The sequence below is a fragment of the Bufo gargarizans genome, unplaced genomic scaffold (assembly GCF_014858855.1).
Source record: "Bufo gargarizans isolate SCDJY-AF-19 unplaced genomic scaffold, ASM1485885v1 original_scaffold_1160_pilon, whole genome shotgun sequence".
NCBI classification, from domain to species: Eukaryota; Metazoa; Chordata; class Amphibia; order Anura; family Bufonidae; genus Bufo; species Bufo gargarizans.
Genome location: NW_025334261.1, coordinates 93,406 through 114,441, shown reverse-complemented (window position 1 = coordinate 114,441; position 21,036 = coordinate 93,406). Strand labels below are relative to the sequence as shown.

The 21,036-nt window shown below is 45.5% G+C and overlaps 1 protein-coding gene across 1 annotated transcript in view; it reads right to left on the bottom strand.

The window, feature by feature from the left end:
- LOC122923022 overlaps positions 1-21,036 on the bottom strand; it is a 93,434-nt gene that overhangs the window by 58,167 nt on the left and 14,231 nt on the right. Inside the window, exon 7 of the mRNA XM_044273809.1 lies at positions 12,588-12,656. Coding sequence (XP_044129744.1) covers positions 12,588-12,656 — 69 coding nt within the window. The remainder of the gene's footprint in view (positions 1-12,587; positions 12,657-21,036) is intronic.

Sequence of the window (21,036 nt, the reverse complement as noted above, 5' to 3'; positions counted from 1 at the left end):
TCTCTCAGTAGGAAAGGCATGTGGCAGCAACTCGAAGTAAATGCCCACCTGGTTAAGGAAACCTCGGCACTGAGTTGGCTCTCCCCCAAAGCGCTGTGGAAGGGGGGCAGAACCGGTCATACCCTGAAACACCACAGGCGCAGCAACAGGTGTCAGGGTAGACTCTGGCGCAACAACCGGAGCGGCAGTAGGAGCGGGCCCAGGAGCGACAACCGACCCATCGGCAACGGAAGCTAAATGAGCCGTGCGTTCAAGCAGGGTTTGCAACGCCACAGCGAACCGACCCAACAGGTGATCCTGCTGATCAAGTCTGGCAACCAGCGTAGGTAGCGAGGGTGGCCCTGTACCGTCAGAATTCATGGCTTGGTCCTAATGTCATGGAACCATGAACCAGACGTACAACAAGAGATAAGTGGAAAATAAGAAGGTTTTATTGAAGAGCAAGCCGTAAGCAAAGTCCGAACGGATGGCTAAACCGAAGCAGGGTCTTGCGGAGACAGAGGTCAGGAACCAGAAGGGTAGTCAGACGAAGCCAGGAACAGGAACCAACGGGGTAGTCAGACGAAGCCGGAATCAGGAACCAACGGGGTAGTCAGACGAAGCCGGAATCAGGAACCAACGGGGTAGTCAGACGAGGCCAGGATCAGGAACCAGAAGCAGCAGCAGTCTTGGAAGCATGTGAACACAGGAGGACCAAGCAAGGAACTGAAGCCACAGACCTCCTATATATATGAGCTGGGCATCCAGCTCCTCCCAGTGGGAAGGAGGAGCCGCAGGGTGGGAGGCTACAAGAAAACCCAGAAACCAAGATGGCCGCCAGCACATGTCAAACGAAGGGAACAGCAAGGAGGTAAGACCATGACACCCATGCAGCTGGGGTTGGTTGCTTCTGACAATAGAAGATTCAGCTCGCATGGGAGGGTTTGTTTTTGTTGTGGAGGTATAAATCATTTGGCAAATATTTGTCCCTCTAGGAGATTCAGGCAGTTTTCTGGGAGTAATAAAGAAACAAACAGGAAAAAATCTTTAAAAAATGTTCCGTCTGTTACTATTGGCAGGGTTGAGGCGGAAATTAAAGGTTTTCCGTTTGCTTGTAGTTCCCGTTTTGTTCCCGTTTGTGGCGCTAGAGAGCAAGAACATTTTTTGTGAGATTTTTGTGGATAGTGGAGCAGCAGTCAATCTCATTGATAATCAATTTGCAATAACTCATGGTTTCCAGGTGCGCACATTGATAAAGGATATTCCTTGTTTTTGCTATTGATTCCGCTCCACTTTCTCAGAAATCATTAAAGGGCATAGTTCACAATATCCGTTTAATTGTGAGTGATGCTCATGTTGAGGATGTGTCATGTTTCGTCCTTAGCGGTTTGCCTACTCCTCTAGTGTTGGGGCTACCCTGACTCACTAAACATAACCCCACCATTGATTGGCAAGCGTGGCAAATAAATGGTTGGAGTGACTTTTGCAGAGAGAATTGCCTCACGACATCTGTTTCTGAGGTTGCTACTAAGACTGTACCATCTTTTCTCTCTGAATTTTCGGATGTCTTCTCTGAGAGTCGAGTTCAGGATTTGCCCCCGCACAGGGAGTACGATTGCCCTATTAATCTCATCCCAGGCGCCAAACTGCCTAAATCTCGTTTATACAATCTTTCCCAACCTGAGAGGATCGCTATGCGTGCTTATATCTCTGAGAGTCTGAGAAAAGGACACATACGACCCTCGAAGTCACCTGTTGCCGCTGGTTTTTTCTTTGTTAAGAAAAAAGATGGTTCTTTAAGACCTTGTCTGGATTTCAGGGAGCTGAACAGTATCACTATTCGTGACCCTTATCCGCTTCCTCTGATCCCGGACCTGTTTAACCAGGTTGTTGGGGCTAAAGTCTTTTCCAAATTAGATCTAAGAGGGGCATACAACCTGGTCAGGGTCAGAGAAGGAGACGAATGGAAGACGGCCTTCAATACCCCTGAGGGCCATTTTGAGAATTTGGTTATGCCTTTTAGTTTGATGAATGCCCCAGCCGTTTTTCAGCAATTCGTGAACAGCATTTTTTATCATTTGATGGGAAAATTTGTATTAGTGTATTTGGATGACATTTTGATTTTTTCTCCTGATTTCAAAACTCATAAGGAACATTTACGTCAGGTCTTGCTCATCCTGCGGGAGAATAAATTATATGCGAAACTGGAAAAATATGTGTTTGCGGTTCCAGAAATTCAATTTCTGGGGTTTCTTCTCTCCGCTTCTGGTTTTCGCATGGACCCCGAGAAGGTCCACGCTGTGCTTGAGTGGGAGCTTCCTGAGAATCAGAAGGCGCTGATGCGTTTTTTGGGCTTTGCCAATTATTACAGGAAGTTTATTTTGAATTATTCCTCTATTGTTAAACCACTCACTGATATGACCAGAAAGGGGGTAGATTTTTCTTCTTGGTCAGTAGAGGCGCATAAGGCTTTTTCTAATATCAAGGAGAGTTTTGCTTCGGCTCCCATCTTGGTGCAACCTGATATTTCTTTACCCTTCATAGTTGAGGTTGATGCTTCTGAGGTGGGTGTGGGGGCGGTCTTGTCTCAGGGTTCCTCTCCTGCCAAATGGCGACCGTGTGCCTTTTTCTCGAAAAAACTCTCCTCCGCAGAGAGAAATTACGATGTGGGAGATAGGGAATTGTTGGCCATCAAGTTGGCTTTTGAGGAATGGCGCCATTGGCTAGAGGGAGCCAGACACCCTATTACCGTATTTACTGACCATAAAAATCTGGCCTACTTGGAGTCAGCCAAGCGTCTGAACCCGAGACAGGCCAGATGGTCTTTGTTCTTTTCTAGGTTTAATTTTGTTGTCACGTTCCGCCCTGGAGTTAAGAATGTGAAGGCAGATGCCCTGTCACGTTGTTTTCCGGGAGGCGGGAATTTTGAAGACCCGGGTCCCATTTTGGCTGAAGGTGTGGTGGTCTCTGCTCTTTTTTCTGAATTGGAGGCAGAGGTGCAGGCAGCCCAGTCAGAGGCTCCTGATCTTTGTCCTCCTGGGAGGTTGTTTGTGCCTCTCGCTTTAAGACACAAGATTTTTAAGGAACACCACGATACGGTCCTTGCTGGGCACCCGGGGGCAAGAGCCACACTGGATCTCATCGCTCGGAGATTCTGGTGGCCTGCGCTTCGTAAGTCGGTTGAGGGTTTTGTGGCAGCCTGCGAGACTTGCGCTCGTGCCAAAGTCCCTCATTCACGGCCATCAGGTCCTCTCCTTCCCTTACCCATTCCTTCCCGTCCTTGGACACATCTGTCCATGGACTTTATAACGGACCTGCCTCGTTCCTCGGGGAAGACTGTGATTCTGGTGGTGGTGGACCGTTTTAGCAAAATGGTGCATTTCATCCCTTTTCCTGGTTTGCCCAATGCTAAGACGCTGGCGCAGGCATTTATTGATCACATTGTCAAATTGCACGGTATTCCTTCAGACATAGTCTCTGATAGGGGCACGCAGTTTGTTTCCAGATTCTGGAAGGCTTTCTGTTCTCGCTTGGGGGTTCGGTTGTCATTCTCTTCTGCTTTCCACCCGCAGTCGAATGGCCAGACAGAGCGCGTCAATCAGAATCTGGAGACATATCTGCGCTGTTTTGTGGCGGAGAATCAAGAGGATTGGTGTTCTTTTTTGTCCCTTGCTGAGTTTGCTTTAAATAACCGTCGTCAGGAGTCCTCTGATAAGTCACCATTTTTTGGTGCATATGGGTTTCATCCGCAGTTTGGGACTTTCTCGGGAGAGGGGTCTTCTGGTTTACCTGATGAGGACAGATTCTCCTCGTCTTTGTCATCTATTTGGCAAAAGATTCAGGATAATCTAAAGAGCATGAGTGAGAGATATAAGCGTGTGGCAGATAAGAGACGTGTGCTTGGTCCGGACCTGAATGTTGGTGATCTGGTGTGGTTGTCTACCAAGAATATCAAATTGAAGGTTCCCTCCTGGAAGTTGGGTCCTAGGTTTATTGGGCCTTACAAAATCCTGTCTGTCATCAATCCTGTTGCCTACCGTCTTGATCTTCCTCAGACTTGGAAGATCCATAATGTTTTTCATAAGTCCTTATTGAAACCTTATGTTCAACCCATTGTACCCTCGCCTTTGCCTCCTCCTCCGATATAGGTTGATGGGAATCTTGAATTTCAGGTCTCTAGGATTGTGGATTCTCGTCTTGTCCGCGGTTCTCTTCAGTACCTTGTTCATTGGGAGGGTTATGGTCTTGAGGAGAGGATGTGGGTCCCAGTGACGGACATTAAGGCCTCTCGTCTCATCAGGGCTTTCCATAGGTCCCATCCTGAGAAGGTGGGCTCTGAGTGTCCGGAGTCCACTCGTAGAGGGAGGGGTACTGTCACAACCAGACAGCTGAGAAGCTTTGACAGAAGCCTTTCAGAACCTCCTCCTTGAGTTCTCTTTGTTGTGCTGTTCAGTTCCTCATCTCGTTGGCCTCTCTCAGCTGTCATGTGGTTGGACTGATTGCTTCCCTTTAAATTCCTCCCCATGGTGCATTACTGGGCGGCTTATACTACTTCCTGGAGTGTGTGTGCATGCTGATCTTGTTTTCCAGTCTGCTACAAAGTTAAGTGCTGAACATTTATCTGTTATTTTCTGTTTGCTGGATCCCAGGTGACCCTGACTCCCTCCGTGTTTGGTGTAGGGAGCCGGTGGTCGTGTCCCCTCACTATTGTAGGGTGTTCAGGGGTTATATAGTCGAGGTACGTGGATATGCAACCATCCACCTCTGGGATCTTTGCATAGGCTGAGCAGCCAGGGAAAGTCTCAGGTCTTGTGCAGGGGTCTCCCTTTTGGTTCCTTAGCTTTGGATCCACTCAGTCATATATGCATGTTGCTTTGTCTTGTTTCCTGTACACCGTCCGTGACACCGTATGAGAGCTTGACTTTTGAAGGACAAGTTGTGCTTTCTAATGGCACCATTTACAGTTGTAGTGGGAAGCGGGTAAAAAATTCCAAATGGGGCGGAATTATAAATAAAAAAAAATAGCTTTTACAGTGTTCACTGTGCGATCAAGCTGACCTGTTACTTTCATTCTCTGGGTCAGTGCGATTATGGCGATACCACATATGTATATATATATATTTTTTTTTACTTTTTAATAGTTCCCCTAGGGAACCTTAACAAGCAATCATTAGATAGCTTCTCTCATAGACTTCATTAGCACTGGACTCTATGGAGATTACACTATGGGGGTCATTTATTATCCAGAAATATGCCTATATTGGGTGTATTTCTTGCACAGATTGTGGAGCAAAGGTTACTTGCACCGCAATCTGTGAATTTTCCCTGTCACGTCTAAAAAAGTGGGCGTTATGTGGAAGGGGTGGGCCAGCAGGCCTGTCTCATTCATCATTTTCTACTCCTGTTTCAGGCGTAGAAAATGGTCTAAATCAGTGATAGGCAAACTGGTGCTCTCCAGCTGTTGCAAAACTACAACGCCCACCATGCCCTGCTGTAGGCTGAAAGCTGTAGGCAGTCTTTGCATGCTGGGAGTTGTAGTTCTGCAACAGCTGGAGTTTGCCTATCACTGGTCTAAATGCAGGCTCTCCATAGGAATAAATGTGTGGCAGCCTAGTATCACTTAGCAATACGGAGGTTGTCGCACGCACACTCGGACTTCCCCGATCCTCACTGGAGGGAGCATGTCCAGGAGTTGCGTGCGCCTGGTTTTCGACCTCCCAGATGATCATATCAGACCACGGCATCTAAGGGGTTAAGTGTATGCGTTCGGTGTTTTTGTCGATCAGATACATTAGTCTTGACTGTAATCTGTTTTAAACAGGAGGCACCCGTTGGCTATGGTGCCCTCTTTAAACCCCCCACTGCTGGCACAATTTTACGTTGGAGCAGCAGGAAGGGGTTAAAGTCATGCCTCTGTATGAACTTAGCCTTAAATGGTAACTATAGGGAAAATAAAACTCCTCTTCTTCATTTTTTGGGCTATGACAGTATAAGCATATTACTGGGTGTAATAGCAGATAAGTTTAGGTAGCAGCTTAGTGATAAGCCTGGCAGCTGGGGGTCACCGTGCTCTAGTGGTCAGCAGCATGGTCTCCCTTTCTATAATATTATAGGGGGGCAGCTTAGTGATAAGCCTGGCAGCTGGGGGTCACCATGCTCTTATGGGCAGCAGCATGGTCTCCCTTTCTATAATATTATAGGGGGGTAGCTTAGTGATAAGCCTGGCAGCTGGGGGTCACCATGCTCTTATGGGCAGCAGCATGGCCACCTTTTCTATATTATAAGGTGGCAGCTTGACAATAGAGACACTTGTTATATTTTGATAGATTGCTGTTTTTGAGAGTCAAAGTGGGAAGTGAGACCTCGGGTACCAGAAAGAATATTCAATAATGCTATAAGCAATCTGCCTGGAAAATGTGGGTGAGTGCAGAGATGGAGGAGATTGCGCTGACCTTGGACTCTCCTACTTCATGCTGGTGTCTTCCTTCAGTGGGGGGTGAGGTGGAGAGCTCTTCTTATTCTTTTAGCAGCTCTCCTACACCCGGACCTGATCCCATTACACAGATGCCGTAAAGGTCTGAATGACAATCTGCATTGGCAGGTCAGATCAATGGTTATGACGTCGTACTGCGGTTCTGCTGGTGGATTTTGCTCTTGGACAACCATAGCCTGTAATAAATAGCATGGTTATACAGTGTATCAGCATTATGGTCATATTGCAGTATACAGCATCTAGTCTCAGGCTGGTCTGGATATGCTGTAGCTTTATATATGTATGTATATTACTTCCTTTCATAGGGGACTAGATCAGGGTATGGAATAAAAAACATGATTATGAGGCGGCCATCTTCCCTGAGCTGTATAAAGGGCATCTGTCAGCAGTTTTGCACCTATGACACTGGCTGACCTGTTACATGTGCACTTGGCAGCTGAAGGCGTCTGTGTTGTGGACAATACTTATGGAAATTGTTGGTAAGCTGGGAAGGTAGGACATATGTGTAATGGCCATGTGAAGCCGTTTATTGCTGTATACTCCACACCTGGAGGATAGTCAGCCAGAAGTCACCACAGCCTGAGTGTGAGCAGAGTCTATACCTCACCCAGAGCCTGTTACTAGGAATACAGATAGAGCTGACTGTGATGTGCTTCAGGGGCGGACATGGCTCCTGTGCAGCCGGTTCAGCATGGGATGGTCCTGTACTCGCCTCTCTCTTCCAGCCGACACCGAGCACAGCAGGATCGTTCAGTGCTCGGGAGGAAGGTCCTGCCCTGAGAGGACATGAGAACTCCAGTACAGCTTAAGGGCCTTTGATGATGTCATCAATGGGAGGAGCCAGAGCAGGAAGATTGTACAGCCAGCACTGGTGTAGGGAGATGGGAGTTTTTAACTGAAGGTGCTAAGTGAGTAAGTGTGTGTGTATGTGTGTGTATGCATGTGTGTATGTCTGTGTGTAGCAGAGCTGTGTGTGTGTGTATGTGTGTGTATGCATGTGTGCATGTCTGTGTGTAGCAGAGCTGTGTGTGTGTGTATGTGTGTGTATGCATGTGTGCATGTCTGTGTGTAGCAGAGCTGTGTGTGTGTATGTGTGTGTATGCATGTGTGCATGTCTGTGTGTAGCAGAGCTGTGTGTGTGTGTAACTGAACTGTGTGTGTCGCAAACACTTAAAAATAATTTAGAAGAACAGGAAGCATGAAGTAAAGCAACAGAGACACATTTATTAGGATAGGTACATATAATGAGGTGACCATATGCACTATTGCTGGTTGTAACAATGGTCAGCAGAGGAAATATTAAGGGCTACAGGAGCTGACCAAAACTATCCCCCCCTACACCCTATCGTTTCTGACCTTGACCCCTCCATTTCCATAAAACACTAGTAAACCACATTACCTTCAAAGAGGTAGAAAGTATTTTTTATAATTTTCTGTTGTTTAAACTGGGGTGCGGCATATAGTCCAGTGCGTCTTATAAAGCAAAACATACGGTAGATCCTGTGGTGTAGCTATAGATGTCGCAACCGTCACAGTTGCAACCGTCTCCTAAGCCAAGGCCCCTTGCCAGTGGCGCACTGCTAATTACCGTATATTTCACTTTATAAGGCGCAATGCGTCCAGTGAATACTAGTGAGCTCACTAGTCTGCAGGAAGCAGGGGAGTGAAGCGCTGTGAGAGCTGTACTCACCCCTCTTCTCTGGTCTCCTCCGGACCGCTCTGCACTGTCCTATGAACATCTTCAGCGCTCACTATGACCTGACATTGTACGCAGCCAGGTGACAGTGCAGCGCGGGCTGGAGGAGGCCAGGGAGCAGGGACTGCAGGAGAGACCGCTAGACATGGATAGCATCCGATATGGGGGTCTGAGCATCTGATATGGGGGTCTGAGGATCTGATATGGGGGTCTGAGGATCTGATATGGGGGTCTAAGCATCTGATATGGGGGTCTAAGCATCCGATATGGGGGTCTGAGCATCTGATATGGGGTCTGAGCATCCGATATGGGGGTCTGAGGATCTGATATAGGGGGGTCTGAGGATCTGATATGGGGGTCTGAGCATCTGATATGGGGGTCTGATCATCTGATATGGGGGTCTAAGCATCTGATATGGGGGTCTAAGCATCTGATATGGGGGTCTTAGGATCTGATATGGGGGTCTAAGCATCTGATATGGGGGTCTGAGCATCCGATATGGGGGTCTGAGCATCCGATATGGGGGTCTGAGCATCTGATATGGCGATTTGATTTGAGGATCTGATTTGAGGTATGATATGGGGGTCTGAAGGGAAAGGGGGTGTGTTTTTTTATTGTCGGACATTAATGGGAGTATTTTTGTACTGGTGCACATTATAAGGGGGCATTGTTCTATGTAGGGCTGCAACGATTAATCGATGTAATCGATTATATTCGATAACTGGATTCGTTGTCGACGAATCCAGTTATCGAATAATCGCCGATTCGTTGCTATGCGGGCGGGCGGTCGCTGCATCTTTATTTTACCTTTTTACAATGACGCTCCTGTAACAGCCAGGCAGAGCGGACGGCGGCGTAACGTCACTCACTCACGTGACACGCCTGCTCCGCCTCCTTCATTCATGAGGTGGGCGGAGCAGGTGCGTCACGTGAGTGAGTGACGTTGCGCCGCCGTCCGCTCTGCCTGGCTGTTACAGGAGCGTCATTGTAAAAAGGTAAAATAAAGATGCAGTGATTAATCCGACTTAAGCATCGGGGCCGGGGCTGTTATGGGGAGGGGGGAGGATCTGTCTATGGCACTGCTATGGGGAGGGGGGGGTCTGTGTATAGCACTGCTATGGGGAGGAGGGGGGGTCTGTGTATGGCACTGCTATGGGAAGGGGGATCTGTGCACTGTTATGAGGAAAGGGATCTGTGCACTGTTATGCCCATAATAGTGCACATATCCCCCTCTCCATAACAGCGCCACCCACAGATCCCCCTCTCCATAACTGCGCCGTCCACAGATCCCCCTCTCCATAACAGCGCCGCCCACAGATCCCCCTCTCCATAACTGCGCCGTCCACAGATCCCCCATAATAGTGTCGTCCACAGATCCCCCATAAGTGTCATCCACAGATCCCCCATAAGTGTCGTCCACAGATCCCCCATAAGTGTCGTCCACAGATCCCCCCCATAAGTGTCGTCCACAGATCCCCCCCATAAATGTCGTCCACAGATCCCCCCATAAGTGTCGTCCACAGATCCCCCCATAAGTGTCGTCCACAGATCCCCCCATAAGTGTCGTCCACAGATCCCCCCATAAGTGTCGTCCACAGATCCCCCCATAATAGTGTCGTCCACAGATCCCCCCATAATAGTGTCGTCCACAGATCCCCCCCATAATAGTTTCGTCCACAGATCCCCCCCATAATAGTTTCGTCCACAGATCCCCCCATAATAGTGTCGTCCACAGATCCCCCATAATAGTGTCGTCCACAGATCCCCCATAATAGTGTCGTCCACAGAGCCCCCATAATAGTGTCGTCCACAGAGCCCCCATAATAGTGTCGTCCACAGAGCCCCCATAATAGTGTCGTCCACAGAGCCCCCATAATAGTGTCGTCCACACAGCCCCCATAATAATGTCGTCTACAATTTGTTTTAATATGGCCTTTGAACATCATTTTTCAAGTAAGATCATATAAACCTCTCTGTTTTGTAATTTTGTCGTTTTTCCCGATTAATCGATTAATCGTAGAAATTAATCGGAAACTAATCGATTATTCAAATAATCGTTAGCTGCAGCCCTAGTTCTATGTTCTAATGGTGCCCCCTAGTGTTTAATCTGTATAGTAATGTACACATCCACTATTGAGCTGGATAAGCATGGTTGCACATTCTCAGTACAATCCTTCATTTGTCACAAGCAATATCTAGTGTTAGAATCTGTAGAAGTTACAAGCAGAGAACTGCAGCAAAAAGGACACACCTAAAAATGACACGTTCCTTAAAGGACACACCCACTGATCTATGTCTCAGAAAGAGAGCTGTAGCAGAAAAAGAAAAATGTGAGCTTCCAGCTTGAAATAAATCTAACAGAGCAAGTAAAGCAAAGATTGATGGGACATTAAACCTCTGGGCTGATAAAGGAAATAGCACCATGAGTTTTTTTTAATGGCAGATTTTTGTGTACTGCTTTTCTTGTACCATGTCACATTTGAAGAGACCCTGAGGTACCCCGAAAATTTGACCCCATTTTGGAAAGTACACCCCTGAAGGAATGTACCGAAGGGTGTAGTGAGTGCTTTGACCCCACCGACGTTTCATAGCATTTAGAAACACTTGACTGTTAAAATGAAAAATTTTATTTTTTTCAATAAAATGCTGCTTTAGCCCCAGATTTTTCACTTTCACAAGGGGTAACAGTAGCAAAAAATACCCTACACTTTGTCATGAAATTGCTATTGAATACAGCAACACCCAATATATGGTCATAAAATGCTGTACGGGCACACCACAAGGCTCAGAAGGGAAAGAGCGCCTTGTGCTTTTGGAAAGCAGATTTTGCTGGAATGGTTTTTGGGTGCATGTTGCATTTGAAGAGACCCTGAGGCACCCGATAGTAGAAACCCCCAAAAAATGACCCCATTTTGGAAACAGCATCCCCAATGGAATTTTCAAGGAGTGTAGTGAGCACTTTTACCCAACAAGCGTTTAACAGAATTTAGACATATTTGGCTGTGAACAATAAATATTACATTTTTTACAAGAAAATGTTACTTTAGGCCCAGATTTTCCATTATATAAAGGGGTAAAAGGAGAAAGGTGCACTCTAAAGTAAGCTGCAGTCTACTGTGCTTTCTTACATAGTTAAAAATGTACATTATCACCACTTACTGCCCAAAATTAGGCTAAAAGGTCTCTGTCAAGTGAATAAAGGCCAGTATGTGAACATAGACTTGTCAGTTTTGTACATACCTCATGGATGTCATTCAGGTCATGTGTTGGTGATGGTGGTAATACCCTCAATTCATTCCCCTATAGTGAAAAAGAGTAAACAATCATGAATTATAATTGTAATTGTTAAAGTGACGGCCTGTGGCCACTGCTGCTTCACCCACCGGTCCTGTGTTTTGGCTTCCAGGAGGTTTGAACTCCCCCCTGACTAGGCTTGTGCTGGCTGGTCTGGACTCTCCTTCTGTGGCCATAGGGTGGTCACACACTCCCCTTTAGCTCTTCAAAGGCCAGCATGCACTCACCCTAATCTGCTCAAGCCTATGCTTGCTACCTAAGGGAACTTAAGGCACCTTCCCCTGTGGCAGTGTGCCTGAGCAACCGGTTCAATAGCTTGTTACTAAGTTCCTGAAAAGGTGTGCTGTCGCTGTTGTCTGCATGTGTACCGACCTCTGCCTGTTTATTTCAATCTGACCCTCTACTGTCTGACCTTAACCTTTACTGACCCTCTACTGCCTGACCTGATCCATGACTGACCTCCATACTGACCCTCTACTGCCTGACCTTAACCATGACTGACCTCCATACTGACCCTCTACTGTCTGACCTGATCCATGCCTTACTTCTGTATTGATCCTTTTTTTCATACAATGATCTCTGACCATTTACCATTAAGCACATACTCTGACTGCCCTGATCTTGGCCTGTCCTTGACTATGATATTGGCCTGACCTTGACTATCAGCTGTTTGCAGAGGAGGCTTTGCTCCATTTGAGCGCAACTACTTATTACTCAGTGCATTGTTTCCCTTGCAACAGCAGAGCAGTGTAATTACAAGTACTCACTTTATTCAAGTGAATGTATTGTGTACTTGTAACCGTACTGCGTCTCCGAGACTTCCAAGACGACGGGCGGTGTAATGAAGAAGAAGTAGTGTTTGCATGGAGCACCGCCACCTCTTTAAACAGATGATGGGATGGGATGCCTGGTGTAGGGCCCCCGCCAATCAGATATTGATGACCTACTGTATACTGAGGATAGATCATCAATATAAAACCTCTGCACAGCCCCTTTAAATGGGATATAACTTGGAGCTAACTTATATGACATTCGAAAAACATGGCTGCTTTTTCTAGAAGCAGTACAGTAGGTAACTATAACATTTTGTAGAAGTCTTCACAACTGAATATCTATAGAAAATACCTCAGCATAATTGTGGATGCTGGTCTCACTTTTTGAGGACATCGGAGTTGAAGACCTCGTCATATCGTCCTATAGTGAAGACAGAGGAGAAGAGGCAAAAATCAGAAAACACTCCTGTAATTTGTCCCATGTGACACATGAACATTACAGAGAGCTGGTGTAGAAGAGATGTTATAGAGAGGGCAGTACATACAATACCGGATCCTGCTAAACCATTAAACATATAAATGATACCTAACCTAGTACTGGGTTGAATAATGAAAACTTCCTAACCAGTATCTTAAAAGGGTTTTTCGAGTTCAGCATTGATAGCGTATCCGATAGTCCATCACTATCTAGTCAGTGATGGTCCAACTCCGAGCACCTCCACTGGCCAAATGTTTGAAGAGGCAGCTACACTCCAGTGAGTGCTGCGGCCTCCTCACAGCATAACGTCATTGGCCTAAGAGGAGGTTGTTACAGTCAATAGCGGATTATAAAAGGGGCGTTCGGGTCGGCAGCCCTGGGCCCAGCATCGCTGGGGGGCCCAACACCCACCCGAACGCACACATACTGTGTTGCCTATAACCACCATAGACTTCAGGCCTAGTAGGGTAAAAGTCCGGCGCAGGCGCACGCGATGGCTTCATCACGCGCGATGATGTCATCGCGTGCCTGTGCCGGGGTGCAGGGCTTTGATGTACGCACACCTGCCTTACTATCACGGACACAGGTAAGTATTTGAGTTTAGTTATCTTTTTTGTGTGTGTGTCAACTTTGGGTGGGCAGAGAAGGTTATATTCATGCAGGGACAGTGGGGGGCAAATGATTACATGGGGGAAAATCACTTAATGGGGCAGTGTGGAGGAAATTTACTTAATGGGGCAGTGTTGGGGCAAATTACTTAATGGGGTCAGTGTGGTGGTAAATTACTTAATGGGGGCAGTGTGGTGGCAAATTACCTAATGGGGGCAGTGTGAGGGAAATTTCATTAATTGGGGCAGTGTGGGGGAAAAAAATTTCATGGGGCAGTGTAGGGGGCAAATTACTTCGTGGGGGCAGTATGTGGTCAAAATACTTTATGGCAGGCAGTGTGGGGGCAAACTACTGCATGGGGGCAGTGTGGGGGAAATTACTTTATGGGCAGTGTGAGGAAAATTTCTATGTGGGGGCAGTCTGGGGACAAATTACTTTGTAGGGGCAAACTACTACATGGGGGGCAGTCTGAGGGCAAACTACTTTGTGGGGACAGTATGAGGGAAATTACTATATGGTGGCAGTGTTGCAGAAAATATTATATGGGGCAGTGTAGGAGAAATTACCATATGGGGGAAGTATGGGGGAAGTATGGGGGAAATTACTATATGGGGCAGTGTAGGGGAAATTACTATATGGGGCAGTGTAGGGGAAATTACTATATGGGGCAGTTTGGGGGAAATTACTATATGGGGCAGTTTGGGGGAAATTACTATATAGGGCAGTGTGGAGGAAATAAATATATAGGGCAGTGTGGGGACAATTACTATATGGTTCAGTGTAGGGAAAATTACTATATGGGGCAGTGTGGGGGAAATTACTATAGGGGGCAGTCTGAGGGCAAAATAATATGTGGGGGTAGTCTGGGGACAAATTACTTTGTGGGGTCAAACTACTACATGGGGGGCAGTGTGGGGGAAAATTACTTTGTGGGGGCAGTGTGAGGGAAATTACTATATGGTGGCAGTGTAGGGGAAATTACTATATGGTGGCAGTGTAGGGGAAATTACTATATGGTGGCAGTGTTAGGGAAAATACTATATGGTGGCAGTGTTAGGGAAAATACTATATGGGGCAGTGTGGGGGGAATTAATATATGAGGTTAGTGTAGGGGAAATTACTATGTGGTGTCATTGTAGGGGACGTTGATATTGGGGAGGTGCTGTAAGGGCATTTCTATTACAGGACATTTAAGTGGACATTTTTTGGGGGGACACACTATTCAGGCATTATTACTTGGAGCACAATATAGGATGTTATTATTACTGGGGCACTCTATGGGGCATTATAACTGCTGTAGACACTATAGGGACCTTTGGGATAATTTATCAAACTGGTGTAAAATAGAACTGGCTTAGTTGCCCATAGCAACCAATCAGATCCCACCTTTCATTTTTGACAGCAGCTCCTTTGGAAAATGAAAGGTGGGATCTGATTGACTGTTATGGGCAACCAAGACAGTTCTACTTTCCACCAGTTTGATAAATGACCCCAATTATGTCTACCGGGGTCACTATTTTTTCAGCAGTACATTGGGAGCACAAAGGGCACAGTATTGGGAGTGGCAGCAGGATGACACTGTTGGGACACCAGGATGGAGAGGTTGATGGAAAAATGTAGAAATCTATTGTGTCTGTGTAACAAACTCTGTAGAGACGAGATGTGGCTGAAAAAATTTGTCATGGTGGTCTGGGTCAGACGCAGGAGAAGAGGAAAGAGAAGGTCTACATGACAGCAGATGTCCCTGGATGTAAGAGATATGTGGCGCTGTATTCTCCTCCAAGTCTTTTTTATTATAATCATATGTATTTTAAATTTGGCAAATTTGTAACAGCCAGATAACAGTTAAAACGTTGTGTGTACAGATAACGTAGTAGATGTTCCCTGCAGTCCTATGTAGCACCTAACATAACACAATAATTCACTGTGTTATGTGAGGTGTTACATAGGACTGCAGTAGCATCTATGACATCTGTACTCAAAGAGTTATGACATGGTGGGGGGTCCGACTCCTGGTGTAAGAGATTTCAAAAATAGGCACCCCATAAGAATAAACTAATATCTATATAATTTCTAGCTTCAACAATCCACAAGTATGACTGTATTATATTAAATTTATGACATTGCTATTAACCACCAGTAGATGGCAGCAGAGCAAAAGCTTGACTAGCAGAGCTGCAAACAGCAAAGGGGAACTGAATAACGCAGATCTTGGTTTATGGGAGGACAGGATTTACTGCTACATTTCCAGTATCCCCATACTGAAGGTGATGTGTTTGTTCTTTCCAGGTAAGGGAACACAAATTCAGAGCCATAAATAGGCTAAAATGATGTAAAACACATTCCTATAATCAGCTAAGGCTGCTGTGATGCAGTGTGAGAATATAAAATATGCACCAGTGCTAGTGAAGTACAATGAGGTTTCACATGGTACTAATATGTAGTGACTATGATTACTGTAGAAGCTGATGTCACTATGATATTATACTGCACTATTGGTTTACTGTGATGCAGATTAAATAATCCGAGAGCAACTCTCATGTTAATGGTTTAATATCTCTTATAGGAAAGTTATACCTGTTATAGAGAATGTATTATTGAATATAGAGATGTGCATTAATATGGGAGGACAGGATTTACGGCTACATTTCCTATATCTCCATTCTGAAGGTCATGTGTTTGTTCATTCCAGAACATGTTCAATAAAATCACTTCTGTCTACACCCAGCCCGCTCCCTTCGCAATTGGAATTATTGACTATACTTTCAGCATATGTGCAACACTGGCACCCCCTCCAATAAGCTGCTTGAGGAGACCGCGATGTTCCAGTGAGCACCGCAGCCTCTTTACCAAGCACAGCGCTGTCCATGTGATAGCACTCTGCTTGGTATCGCAGCTCAGACCCAATCACCCTGATGAGACAGAGCTGCACCTAGGGCATGTGAACGATGAATGTGATGTCATATGGCCTAGGAAGAGACTGTGGTGCTCACAAAGCACTGCAGCCAATTCATACAGATTTTTTAAACTAAAATGGAGGGAGGGGCCCAAGATGGGTAGACAACCCCGGACCTATCATGTACTTAGGCTACTTTCACACTTGCGGCAGTGTGATCCGGCAGGCAGTTCCGTGACTGAAAGCATTTGTGAGACGGATCCGGATGCGGATCTGTCTCACAAATGCATTGCAAGAACGGATCCGCCTCTCCGCTTGTCATGCGGACAGACGGATCCGTCTTGTATTTTTTTTCCACATTTTTACCGGTCTGCGCGTGCACAGGCCAGAAGGATGGATCCGGCATTTTGGTATTTTGAATGCCGTATCCGGCACTAATACATTCCTATGGGGAAAAATGCCGGCATTCAGGCAAGTCTTCAGTTTTTCTCGCCGGAGATAAAACCGTAGCATGCTACGATTTTCTCTTTTGCCTGATCAGTCAAAACGACTGAACTGAAGACATCCTGATGCATCCTGAACAGATTACTCTCCATTCAGAATGCATGGGGATATGCCTGATCAGTTCTTTTTCGGTATACAGGTCCTTCTCCAAAAATTAGCATATTGTGATAAAGTTCATTATTTTCTGTAATGTACTGATAAACATTAGACTTTCATATATTTTAGATTCATTACACACAACTGAAGTAGTTCAAGCCTTTTGTTGTTTTAATATTGATGATTTTGGCATACAGCTCATGAAAACCCAAATTTCCTATCTAAAAAAATTAGCATATTTCATCCGACCAATAAAAGAAAAGAGTTTTTAATACAAAAAAAGTCAACCTTCAAATAATTATGTCCAGTTATGCACTCAATACTTGGTCAGGAATCCTTTTGCAGAAATGACTGCTTCAATGCGGCGTGGCATGGAGGCAATCAGCCTGTGGCACTGCTGAGGTGTTATGGAGGCCCAGTATGCTTCGATAGCGGCCTTAAGCTCATCCAGAGTGTTGGGTCTTGCGTCTCTCAACTTTCTCTTCCCAATATCCCACAGATTCTCTATGGGGTTCAGGTCAGGAGAGTTGGCAGGCCAATTGAGCACAGTAATACCATGGTCAGTAAGCCATTTACCAGTGGTTTTGGCACTGTGAGCAGGTGCCAGGTCGTGCTGAAAAATGACATCTTCATCTCCATAAAGCTTTTCAGCAGATGGAAGCATGAAGTGCTCCAAAATCTCCTGATAGCTAGCTGCATTGACCCTGCCCTTGATAAAACACAGTGGACCAACACCAGCAGCTGACATGGCACCCCAGACCATCACTGACTGTGGGTACTTGACACTGGACTTCAGGCATTTTGGCATTTCCCTCTCCCCAGTCTTCCTCCAGACTCTGGCACCTTGATTTCCGAATGACATGCAAAATTTGCTTTCATCCGAAAAAAGTAGTTTGGACCACTGAGCAACAGTCCAGTGCTGCTTCTCTGTAGCCCAGGTCAGGCGCTTCTGCCGCTGTTTCTGGTTCAAAAGTGGCTTGACCTGGGGAATGCGGCACCTGTAGCCCATTTCCTGCACACGCCTGTACACGCTGGCTCTGGATGTTTCTACTCCAGACTCAGTCCACTGCTTCCGCAGGTCCCCCAAGGTCTGGAATCGGTCCTTCTCCACAATCTTCCTCAGGGTCCGGTCACCTCTTCTCGTTGTGCAGCGTTTTCTGCCACACTTTTTCCTTCCCACAGACTTCCCACTGAGGTGCCTTGATACAGCACTCTGGGAACAGCCTATTCGTTCATAAATTTCTTTCTGTGTCTTACCCTCTTGCTTGAGGGTGTCAATGATGGCCTTCTGGACAGCAGTCAGGTCGGCAGTCTTACCCATGATTGCGGTTTTGAGTAATGAACCAGGCTGGGAGTTTTTAAAAGCCTCAGGAATCTTTTGCAGGTGTTTAGAGTTAATTAGTTGATTCAGATGATTAGGTTAATAGCTCGTTTAGAGAACCTTTTCATGATATGCTAATTTTTTTAGATAGGAATTTGGGGTTTTCATGAGCTGTATGCCAAAATCATCAATATTAAAACAATAAAAGGCTTGAACTACTTCAGTTGGTGTGTAATGAATCTAAAATATATGAAAGTCTAATGTTTATCAGTACATTACAGAAAATAATGAACTTTATCACAATATGCTAATTTTTTTAGAAGGACCTGTAGAGCCCCTGTGACGGAACTCAGTGCCGGAAAAGAAAAACGCTAGTGTGAAAGTACCCTTAATCCTCCGCTGGTTACAGTTCTCACCAGGGAGCTTCGGCCACCTCAAACAGCTGATCTGTGTGGGTGCCGGGAGTTGGGCCCCCACCAATCAGATGTTGATGACCTATCCTGAGGAAAACTATATGTCCATGGACAGGACGTTATGGAGCTGTTCTGGAAACAGACTCAGTATACATCTGTACAGTGTACATATAGAGCAGATGTTATTCCCAGGCCCTACAGAGCCAGGTCTTCTAATGTTCTCCTAATAAAACACAGGTTAGGAAAGTACAGATCAGAAGAGGGAACCAGAGATTTACCATTTTACCATCTAATGATCCATAGAAAGAAGAAGGACTAATGGATAATATAGTAGGAACATTGCTGCATGTCCCAGCCAACATTTCCCCATAATACTCAACTTTTTCACATATTAACGATAGATTCTTATAAGAGGTCTCTAGTTTATGACTGTTTCCATATCTCCCATAACTTATAATAGAGAGTGAACAAATACAAGCACAGCCGCCTCTCAACCTGGAAAGAGGGACTAGAGCTGGAAAACCATTTAGATATGCATTAATTCCATAGGTTTATTGTTCATCTCATCCCTAGTATTGAAGGTCAGACATAAAAATAAGAGCAAAGAAAACCAGAATAGTCTAAGGCAGACAGAGAGATAGATAGTTAGATATATTGATAGATATCAGATCGATAAATAGAGATACCTCAGAGATGTAAAACTGTGAGAGCTGGGATGTTGCTTTTGGGGGAATCTGAAATAAAATTAGCGGTGAGTGTAATCCATAAGTATAAAAGTTTTACATCAGATCTTCTCCCTTTAATAACACAGACACATACAGGGGTCTGGTAAATCCCTTGAGCCCCTTCTTAGAAGATAATTCTTATCAGTTATAAAGTGGTGTTCACTATGACCGGCATTTCATGTTCTGCTAATTCTATAAGGAATTATTTCTTACATTTGTACTTGTGAAATTTCAGTTTAGTAAAGAAAAAAAAAAAAAAAGAAGTGGAAGCAGATTCTTATCGTCTGTTCTTGGAGGATATGAAATCTATCCACACATCTATAGAACACTTCGGGTGGGAACATTACTTGGAAGAAGAGAGTTGTGGGGCTACCATCTAAGAATATAAGTAGGGTTTTTCCTCAGTTAGTAGGATCACCTATTCTATTAGTAAGGCCACGTTCACAGTTACGTTTGGAATCTGGTAGTCTGTTCCATCTGACGATCAGGCCACCGGAGCTCACAGTATCTGGCATTGTCAGATACGACTGTATACTGCCAGATGTCCGTGATTTTGTCTGGTCGATTCATGGCATATACTGTATGCTAAAAATTGTCCGAATCTCTGCTGGATCCCATTATAGTCAATGAAGATCCAGCGATACACAGTCATATCCGGAAATGCCGGGTACGGTGAGCTCCGGTAGCTTTATAACGGATTCCAAACACAACTGGGAATGGGGCCTAATATTCTTATTTCAAACAGAATAAAGATAACAAAATCTATAACATTTATACATAAGGGTGCTTTCACACTAGCGTTAAACTTTTCCGGTATTGAGTTCTGTCCTAGGGGCTCAATACTGGAAAAAACTGATCAGTTTTGTCCCAATGCATTCTGAATGGAAAGCAATCCGTTCAGTATGCATCAGGATGCCTTCAGTTCAGTCACTTTTACGGTATTTGGACGGATAAAATAACGCAGCATGCTATGTGTTGGTGATGGTGGTGACGCCCTCAATTCATTCCCCTATAGTGAAAAAGAGTAAACAATCATGAATTATAATTGTAATTGTTAAAGTGACGGCCTGTGGCCACTGCTGCTTCACCCACCGGTCCCGTGTTTTGGCTTCCAGGAGGTTTGAACTCCCCCCTGACTAGGCTTGTGCTGGCTGGCCTGGACTCTCCTTCTGTGGCCATAGGGTGGTCACACACTCCCCTTTAGCTCTTCAAAGGCCAGCATGCACTCACCCTAATCTGCTCCAGTCTATGCTTGCTACCTAAGGGATCTTAAGGCACCTTCCCCTGTGGCAGTGTGCCTGAGCAACCGGTTCAATAGCTTGTTACTAAGTTCCTGAAAAGGTGTGCTGTTGTCTGCATGTGTACCGACCTCTGCCTGTTTATTTCAATTTGACCCTCTACTGTCTGACCTGATCCATGCCTTACCTCTGTATTGATCCTTCTCTTCATACAATGATCTCAGACCATTTACCATTAAGCACATACTCTGACTGCCCTGATCTTGGCTTGTCCTTGACTATGCTCTTGTCTGACCACTAAGGGCTCTGCACCGATGTGTCTGACCCCCCTGGATCAGCTGTCAATCACACAGAGACTATTACAGAAGGTAGCGTGTCAATCAGCTGTTTGCAGAGGAGGCTTTGCTCCATTTGAGCGCAACTACTTCATTACTCAGTGCATTGTTTCCCTTGCAACAGCAGAGCAGTGTAATTACAAGTACTCACTCCATTCAAGTGAATGTATTGTGTACTTGTAACCG